We start from the raw sequence: 9,942 nt of genomic DNA, 5'->3' as shown, positions 1-9,942 counted from the left end.
TAGCGATCTAGACAAGGTTGCATTAACTGGTCGACAAACAGAAAATGCAGCAAAGTGTTGGATGCTCTAAGATGATTGGCAAGTCATGGGAGTATTATGGGGCCGTGGAGTTAGTTCTACTTGTTTTAAGGTAGAAAACTAAAATAAGAGAGAGAAATGTGAAGTTGGAAGCCAAGGTTCTTGAATTTATGTTTCTGCTAATCAATTTTGACCTTGCTCAACTTGTTGTTGGCCAACCAACTTATGGTGGCTCAGTTGGTCAGTTCTCTAGCTGGTTGTAGGAGAGGAGAGGCCGGGGATTAAATCCTGATGTCACCAGGGTTACTAGATACCCTTGCTAGAACCTTGGTCTAGAAGTTCCAACTTGACAATATCGTTGTTTGGAGGTCCCAATGGATCTCATTTTTCTAGCTTGCTTGGTTTGATGCAAGTGTCGGTCGTATCAGCTTTCGCTGCCTCAAATCCGAGGACTGAATCCAGTATGAAATAAAGATTACAATTCAAGGAAACTGCTTTCCCTTCACTCTTAAGATTGAATTCTAGCGAATTGAACACAAGTTGTCTGATGGAAATCTCTATTCAGTTAATACTTTGTTGGGAATTGAAACTGCTGCTGATGGAAATCTCTATTCAGTTAATACTTTGTGGGAAATCTCTATTCAGTTAATGCTTTCCCTTCAGTTAATACTAGAATAAGACAATGAGTGAATGACTCGGGCCCACATTTGAAACGAAAATGTTAAGGGCGTTTGGGGTTGCTTATTGGTCTCCTGATTTTCTCCTCCATTTGCTTGCCGGTTGAATATCTGTATATTTTTTACCATGTTGCTTACATAATTTCGTATGGATTTTTAATTGAGATTTACTTCCGTGGAACATTTGTAGGGTTAAATCCATGCTTTGAAATTCATGCTGTAGCATGGTGGCTTTACTGTAACCATAGTAAACATGTTATGCATGTACATATTTTTGTATTGAAACGTTTCAGATGCCACCAGCAAGAAAATAGATATTGGCATATTGTTCTCTGTCAAAATAAGTAGCTTTTATTTTATGTGCGCTAATTAATCAAAACCAACCACCATGAGCGTCATATATATAATAGTGGTCACTTGGAAAAGAACCTTTTCCTAGTTGTTACCCATCTTACCCATGTAAGATGTATGTAACAGAGCATCCCTATACAGATGAAAAATTCTGGGCAGTCTGACAGTCTGCACTGGTTGTGTTAATTTAAAACACCCAGGAATCTTCCATCTAGCAGCTATCAGCGCAGATTGTTACGGAACACAGAAAGTCTCCAATTGTTCCTTTTCTCCGCCCTCTCTCTGTTTACAAAATTACAAGGCATTTCCGCCAAAAGCCATATCCATCGATGTACTGGGAAACCCAGTATGGACTACAAATTCATGGAATTAATGTGATATGACCCTGCAATTCATATTCATCAGTGGGTACACATGTAATTAACTATGTCAATATTTATTCTCCTCACGCCAAAAGTTTGGCTGGAAACTTGGACATAGCCATCTCTAACCCGAGCCCGACCAAAAAGTGTGCAGAGATGGTGTTACAAAGCTTATGCAGCTCAACTGACAATCTGATTGATCATGTCTGAACACTTTAATCTCCAGTTCTCCATGCACGCGGGAATATGGAATGAGCCCAGATACAGTAAGGCATAAGCAGCAGAATACACCGTTACAAATGCTTTTAACCTCAAATAAAACATGTCAAAACTGTAGAAATTTGTTCCAAACAGACTGAAAAGATAAAGTGAATGACACTGCATAAAGATGCATTAAATTCAACATTCTTACATAAAAATGCAAGTCGTGAAGATGCATTATAAAAATTCGTGGGTCTACAATCTACATGCAAGGTTGTTATTGACCAGGCACCATATTAATGAAATTAGAAGAACCAAGGTTCGATGAGGGGTGAATATCAGAATCTTCTCAAGTAGATAACGAACGTTACCTACTGCACTGCATATTTTGCCTCCCTAACCTACCTGCCTTTGATGATCAAAAGAGAAGCAAGCGTATCACACTAACGGGAAAAGCCTACCCTGCATGATAATACTGCACTAAACTCGATAATTTACAACAAATACTTGTCTCCTGTCTATATTTACAGCTACCTGTTCTCCATGTAACATCTCACAACAGGTTATTTCTTGACCATCCAATCCTTCTACTCTACCATGGACCAGTTTGTGTCCTCCTTAAGCATTGCTTTTTATTATTTCCCCATTGCTGATTTATCATCTCCAAAACCTGCGAGAAAACAAAATTAACAGGGAAGAACAGATAAGCAAAAAAAAAAAAAAAAAAAAAACCACTGGCCTCACTATTAAAATTAGTTAAAGAAGGCACGAGATTGATGTTTCTTCATGTGGGGGGGTAAAGCAACTAAAGATCATATTGCCACATGAGCAAGACTGAAAGGTTTTTTACTTGCAGACACAAAACTATAGCCTCTTTTTGTCACCTTAAAAAACTATATTTGGTTGTTTATCACATAGAAGGCCGGTGTACTTTACTGGCCTTCAGCAAAAGAAAAGGATCATTCTGGATAACAAGGGAAAATTCATATGGATCATTCTGGAAAATGACAATTAACACAAAAAGATATTTTAGTCCCTTGTCAATCCTAGTTATGCAGGGATCACGAACAGTATCTTTGCTCTGCTCCATATTGGATATGGCCAAAGCAACTTTAATCTGGATGAAGCTAGGAGAGTGAACAACCTAGTAATTAATCTCTTTGACACCAAGAGATTTCCTTGCCAAGTAGAATATGCAAAAAAACTTGCGAACAACAATCTTCTTTCAATTGATTGACACTGCATTTTAGGTAATTTAACGTACATTTGCATATTGATTACAAGCATTCTTGGTTATGCCAACTTGTACATCAATTGTGGTCCAACAACTAATATGTCTGTCTCCCAATGAACTCTGTATGCTTGATAGGACACTCGAAGAACATCATGGTTGGTTAGCCTGTTGAATCTCACTCATTACCCTAGTTAAATTAGAGATATTTTGTCATCCTTCCTTCTTTGAATAAGCTGAGATTAACATTGAATGCCCTTGTTCAAAGATGAGTTCCTATGGAGGCCAACCAATTGATTGTGGTCTAGCTAGGATGGGAGTTGGAAGGGCATTATTCTACAGTGGTAGCTCCATGGCTACGTAATTCTTTGGTTGGGCGTGGGGCTCTGTTACATACTTTGTGCCCAAAGAAAACAAAGAATGATTGGGGTGGCATATAATTGTTTCCTTCAAAAAGACAAGGAAATGTGATGGTGCTACTTACATGATGACATGAATTGTTCATTGGCAGACATAGCCAAAAGCCATAAGGGCTTTGGCAACATGACTTGTTCATTGACAGAAGTGTGATGGTGCCACTTACATGACAACATGATTACTTAATGTGAAGAAAAAGAGTTAAGTCTATAAGTGAAAGGTCCATAAACCTGATTTTTCTGCATTTGCATAATTTCCGCCTGCAACATTTAAAGTATGGTCAAGCAGGGTTTGGCACAAGCCAAACTTTTTAATCTTCTAACTATACAAAAAATTCAACTACATCAATTAAAAATACCTGTTTCTTCTGCAATTCTTGGTTCTCATCTTTAAGTTTTGCAACTTCTGCTTCCAATTCCATGGTATATGCCTGACAGTTGCAGAAAATGAAAAGAAAAGAAAAACACATAAGCACATGATTTATAATTAGAACTAGGGCAATATAGCCTGAATGGAATGGGTATTTCCACTGTTCAGGTTTGCATTTCAATGTCATGTTATAACTGATGGACATGCCACTACTCCAACATTTGCACTATAAACTCAGTCACTCAACACATGGTAGACCAAGTTTAGATACACATGCATGTGTACATGGTGGTATGATATCTGGCCATTATAAAACTACTTATATTATTTCATACATTATCATTGCACCTGCTTTACATTATAATATTGTTTCTTAACATAATAAAATTCCTTTTCCACATAATTACTCAGGGTGCAGCACCTTCATACTATAATTTAATCAGAATATCTACATGTTAGTAAAGAAGTGTATTCCTCCCTTTATTATTACATAGGTGCATGTGGAGTACTGAATGTGGAAGTGGACAAATGAAGGGGGAGTGGATGTGTGTTTTCAAATAACTAACAATTATCTAAACTTATTCTCTTTTAAGTTATTTTGTTAATTGTTATAAAACCTTATTCATTAAGTTTAGATTCTTATTAGAGTAAGGGAAAACTAATGGTCTAAGCAAATGCAAGTTGAGCCACAACAAGATTCTAGTAGGACAGCTTTGGTTACTTGTTAGTAATAGATAAAGCAACATAGACATGTAGAACAGTTTCACCAGACAATGACACATAAGCATGGATTCAACCCCAACTTTCAAGGTTACTATCCCACACTTGAATGGCATTTATTTCAGCAATGGTCTGAACTCTAAAGGGGTGTTTGCCAATGTGCATGGTTTTGTTTTTCAATACAAAACAACTGCACGATTTTGCTGATGTTCAGTTTTGTTTTGTTTTAAAAAACAGAATCATACATATTGGTAAGCCTGTGGCGATATTGATGTGAAAATCGTTTGTCTCACTTAGGTATAGGGGCAAAAGACTAATTGAACAGTCTAATAGCTGGTTCCCTTTAGGGTATGTTTGGTTTGAAGGAAAAGGTAGGGAAAGGAAGGAAAAGACAGGGAAACCAATACAAGGGTTGTAAAGGTTTTCCTACATTTCCCTTCCTTTCCTTACATTTTCCTTCAAACCAAACATAGCCTTAAAGTTTCCCTTAGGATAGCTGGAGCCCAGATGTGAGTTCTATTGGGTAAAGCCAATGATTAGAGGCACTGAGGGTAGGATGGCATGGATTCTCTATTAAGCTGTGCCACAGAATCGACAGCTCCAAGTGGGCCAATGCAGTTATTTTGTTTTAATACAAAACACTACAAGATTTTGCTGATGTGGCAGTTGTTTCATTTTAGAAAAACATAATCATACATATTACCAAGCACCCCCTAAATCTATGTTATCTATGTGGAACCTGATATATGACTCCCCTAATCATTTTCTTGTTAGATTAACCAAGCATGAATTTTTTTTAACTGAATGCCCTACTTCAAAAGAAAAAAATAGGTAGAAGATCCTTTCAAGCATTAAGACAAGCACAATAAATGTAATGCAAATTTAATCCATCAAAAAACACATGAATGTAATAAGTTGTTTCACATTGCAAATTCAACTTTTGACTGGAAAAGAAAGCACAAAATAAAGTTATTCTGAAGTAATTTATTTTGGATACATAACACAAAAATGGAATCTTTAAATAATGTCAACACTACTTATACTATTTCTTTTCATACAAACAGGGATAGAATGCAAAATCTCACAATCAGAGAACAATAAACCTACATTTCCAATCCATTCAAATAACTAAATCACACAAACAAACAACTTCAGTTATTGAATTCATATCAAATAAACAACCCTTCTTTGGCAAGCCCTTGGTCATGAGGATTATGACAACTTTAATCTACTTTAAATACTTATATTCATTGCGATGTGGATACTGGTCATCAGAGAATCCAAACTCCATAAAAGAGGCTTTGCGTATGGTGTGCTCTCATCTTTCTTTAGGTTCTCTTTCTGACAAGCTTAAATAAATCGCATGCTGGTGACCTCTGCAGTTGAGTGTCCAATTTTGAGGTATTATGTTTGAACTACATAGTCAAGTCTCTCCGGACACAAATCTTATAGTTTTCAATGTTTAGTCTTGAGAATGGCTTTTAGAACAGTCTAAGTTGCGCAAGATTGTTCCATCCTATCAAGTGGTTTGCCACTTTGTCTTCATGGCAAATTTACTTCAGGGTTGATCAGTAAACTACTAGCTTCTTCCAATGTGAATAATAGCGCATGCAGATAGGCATGTGATTCGATATAGGTAAAAAATAAGCACCACATGCACATCATTATACATACTCGTATCTAAGCTACAGTTGAAAGAACAGAGAAAATGCTGAGAGAGCATATGAATAAGTATAAGCTAAAAAGGATTTTGGATACTTTCAGGAAGTCACCTGCTTTCGAGCGCGTGATCTTGCAGCTGACTCTCTGTTCTTAATCATTCTTCTCTGCCTCCGCTCCACCACCTTCTCCACAGCTCCGCTGCATCTTCTTCCTCTAAGACCTCCATTAAATGGATAAGGTACTGGCGACAAGGAAGGTGTATCGCCATTGCTCTTCCCAAGTCCATCAGAGGATAACTGGTTTGCTGGAGATCCTGTTGCAACTGTAACAGCCCCAGCCCCTATACCAACAGTGCCCATTCCTCCACCCTGACCAAAAGAGTTATTCATCGTTGAATCTGCAATTCCACCTCTAATAGCAGAGCTAGACAGCTGGTTAGTGTTTCCTAAATGCATTGGGGAGGCATAAGCCACCGTGGGTTGCTTTGGGAATATTCGTTGTAGGTACTGTTGCTGCTGCTGCAGCGACGGCTGACAAGATCCGACCCCGTTTGTATTGATGGCTAGACTAGGAGACTGAGAATGAACCGTATTGATGTTCTCAGTGGCGCAATTAGACACGATTCCGTTAGTCCGTCCCGGCTGTGGAAACCCAAGAGCTAGACTGATAATGTCATTGGGACATGATATCTCCCCACAGAATCCGCTATTATTCAGTCGTCCAGCTGCTTGAGTATCTTCTCTTACTACCCCTGCTTTGACCAAGAACTCTTCCAGAGTCATCTCCCCTAAAGTTTGCTGCCTCTGCTGCAAATTTGATCCCCCATTGCTATTTCCGTCCTTGCCACCACCACTTTCTTTAAATATGTCTCTCCAGACTTCATCAACTGTCTTCTGGCTGAGAGTCCGAGGCAAAGTTAAGGAACCCTGCCTCTGCAGGCCCCCGCCAGGGAACCCACCTTCGGCCCCTCCAAAGGAGGCCATGGCTTGAGCCTCTTCAGCGGTCCATATATTCTTGAGAAATTCGTCCATGTTCATGGAGCCAAAATCCTTGCCAAGGCCACCCATGGTGTTCTGGAACTCATCGAAGGTTAACGAGTAGATGGAAGGCTGTCTGGCCAACAGGAAATTTCCCGACAGCCTTCCACTGCCGCCGCTGCCTTCCGGTGGTGGTACATCACCAGCGTTCTTGAAGTTCATCTGAGATCCCTTTCAATAAATAGAATTAACCAGTACTGTTAACTAGCAGATGTCATATATCCACCGAGCTAAGAGAGATCGAGTGGAACCACTAATTCTTTGTTCCTCTCTTGTATCATGCGAGTTGAAATCCAAACTTCAGAGAAGCAGGAAATTTACAGATGATTTAGAAAGAAATTCAAAGGAAAAAAGAAAATAAAAAATAAACTTGTGATCTTCGTCATTATCTGATTGTCTCAGTGTTTTACAACCATAACCTCACAACAGCCAGAAATCGTTTCAAACACGAAACTATCAAATACAATTTTTAGAAAAAATACACACGAAAAAAATCCTAACCTTATACAATTCTACTCAATTCAACGAACCATGCGAAAAAAAAATAACAACAAAAATGAACTTGAAGCGAAAAAGTCCAGGAAAATAAACAAAACATGAAGAATCAAACAACAAAACGGCAACACAGGTTGAAAACTCGAAAAAAAAAAAGAAAAATCTTTTCCAATTCCACGAAAACAAACTCACAATGCGTTTTTATTTTGCAGAGCGTTTCGCACGAAAAAGGAAGAAAAAGCGAGAGAGAAAAAAAAAAAAAGCAGAGCAAGACAGTCAGTGATGGAGCAAATTCTTACCGGTTTTTCGATTCCTCTCTCTCTCTTTTTTTTTTTTTTTTTTTCGTTGGTGTGAGTGTAATTTTGCTTCTCCTCTCTGCTTTGATCGACAAGTGTCGCCTGTAGGCCTTCCACGAGTCGGCATGTAAGGGATCCAACTTCCTTTATAAAGCATTAAATTTGTCCTTACCCATTAAACTGTGAAATAGATATTGAAAAAGGATTTGTGAGATTTGATAACGTGGTCCAATGATGTTAAAGCTGTAGCACAAGATGTGACATCCAACCAGTAGAATTCCGCTATATGTAATGATTTCTACCGTCCACCTATACTTTCCAGTAATTTTGGATGATCTGTATTTTTCAATTACAGTTTTTAAAAAACACGCGACCTCTTATAAAAAAAAAGGAAAAAACACGGGACCTTAAAAGTACGCCTTTTTAGGGTGGGTGGGGTGAGAATAGGGACTAGGGAAAACTGGTATGGGCCGTATGGCTATTGGCCTTGTTTTTGCAAAGAAAAATCACACGGGAATCGTGGGAAGAATAGTGGAATGGAATGTGATTCCACAGGTAACAACACTACAGGGTTTTTTTTTTTTGTTTTACTTTGCAGGCTAAGACCCTGATCCGACCAGGCGAGCCGGTCTAGCCCAAGCAGGAAGATGACTCGAGAGATACCACATCACGGTCGCGGCACAGCATTCGAGTAAAGCTGCAATTCTGCAAATGGATCGGATATAATCTGATTTGTCGTATTTGGATATCCGTTTACCCATTCATGTTGAATCGAATTCGAATCTATGTTTCGCATAGGCATATTCGTCCTCGTCCGTCCCGAATCAAATCCGATCCATTTACCCTAACCTAATTCGGCTTTAGTCATTTGTGGACCCTGTGTTTACGGGATTTTACATCAAACTGATTTACCCTAACCTAATTCGAATCTATGTTTGTGGACCCTAATCCGATCCATTTGTGGATTTACGGGATTTTACATCAAATTGATTTACCCTAAGTCCCTAACCTAATTCGAATCTATGTGGACCCTAATCCGATCCATTTACCCTAACCTAATTCGAATCTATGTTTCGCATAGGCATATTCGTTCAACACAACCCATCAAACCAGAGGCAATAACGGGTCTATTTTACATCAAACTCTAAAATAAAAATTTAAATGCTCATTGACTTGGTTGAAAACACATCAGCCCAAACTGTCAAAGTGATGAATCATTCAAACCATTGGGTCACGGTTTGAACCGATCAAGCTCTTCAGTTTCCCTCTTTTTCTTTCTTGGTTAAATGGCGCCACACTTCATAATAACCTTGTGTATATATGTCAAATCATTTAAAAAGAAGAAAGTGTGAGAAACAAAGAGTGCGGATTTTTTTTAAAACATTGAAAAGGTAAAATCCATTCATTTATGCACAGATTACAAAGTCAAAATAAATAATCAACAAAAGTGTGTGCAGATGACCCCACTAGGCCAATACTTGGAAAGGCTAACTTAGCATCTCTGAAGTAGGAGGCACAAGGACAAACCCACAAAAAACGCAAGCTCTCAATGGTTATCCAACAATGCAAACAATGTTATAGAAACCAAGAGAGGAGATTAAACACACATGTGCACATACAATTTGAATGGGCCTGGTTCAAATACCCGAGCACAAAGCAGTGTAAACTTCGGCCAACCCGAATTGCACCCCTATTTATATATGAGAAGATGCCCTAATATTCTGATCGAAGCTCAAATCTTTTGACAACTTGACTTATTTAGAACACCAATACACATTTAAAGTCATTCGTTTGCATAAATCGATCTTGGGACTTGCTGCATTAGCACCTGAAAACCCTAATTTTAATTCTAAATGTAAGTTCAGTTTGGAAAGAGTATAAATATAAATACATATAAAATAATGCAAAATACAAGTTTTAGCACTTTATATATTTGTATTTGTACTCATTTCAAACTGAGCTTAAGTTAGAAATGCCCACCCCGTATTAATGGGTAGTGATACTTAGCCTCGAAACTTTGTTTTGTGACAAAGACCCATTGAACTTTTAGATTCTACCAGTCTTTGGTTCCATTATTAGCATTCTGTCAGTCAGTTAAATTCATAG

General features: G+C 38.2%; 1 protein-coding gene across 6 annotated transcripts; it reads right to left on the bottom strand.

Annotated features, from left to right (window-relative positions):
* Window positions 1-1,772: 1,772 nt before the first annotated feature.
* LOC104601772 (ABSCISIC ACID-INSENSITIVE 5-like protein 5) lies at window positions 1,773-7,991 on the bottom strand. Of its 6 annotated transcripts, none has more exons than XM_010265231.3 (5): window positions 7,840-7,991; window positions 6,119-7,216; window positions 3,616-3,687; window positions 3,488-3,517; window positions 1,773-2,279 (listed from the first exon to the last, which is right to left on the bottom strand). In XM_010265231.3, the coding sequence occupies exons 2-5, from the start codon at window positions 7,205-7,207 to the stop codon at window positions 2,202-2,204; spliced, it is 1,269 nt and encodes a 422-aa protein (XP_010263533.1). In that variant the 5' UTR covers window positions 7,208-7,216; window positions 7,840-7,991; the 3' UTR covers window positions 1,773-2,201. The 6 variants fall into 6 exon arrangements, with proteins under 6 accessions (XP_010263533.1, XP_010263532.1, XP_088749998.1 ...); XM_010265230.3 differs by having other exon boundaries at window positions 6,119-7,343; window positions 7,840-7,977; XM_088893872.1 differs by having other exon boundaries at window positions 6,119-7,207; window positions 7,840-7,975.
* Between the last annotated feature and the right edge of the window lie 1,951 nt (window positions 7,992-9,942).

This window comes from Nelumbo nucifera, chromosome 1, assembly GCF_055504915.1.
Source record: "Nelumbo nucifera cultivar China Antique chromosome 1, China Antique-T2T, whole genome shotgun sequence".
In the NCBI taxonomy this organism is placed as follows: domain Eukaryota; kingdom Viridiplantae; phylum Streptophyta; class Magnoliopsida; order Proteales; family Nelumbonaceae; genus Nelumbo; species Nelumbo nucifera.
The sequence above is the reverse complement of the archived record's forward strand: the minus strand, read 5'-3'. Positions and strand labels throughout refer to the sequence as shown.

Bases quoted from the DNA above. Each gene is read 5' to 3' on its own strand.
- LOC104601772 (XM_010265231.3), bottom strand. From the start codon at position 7,207: ATGAACTTCAAGAACGCTGGTGATGTACCACCACCGGAAGGCAGCGGC. The intron at 3,688-6,118 runs GTGACTTCCTGA...TGCAACTGTCAG, and splicing joins GATCACGCGCTCGAAAGCAG to GCATATACCATGGAATTGGA. The intron at 2,280-3,487 runs GTTTATGGACCT...GTTTTCTCGCAG, and splicing joins TGCAAATGCAGAAAAATCAG to GTTTTGGAGATGATAAATCA.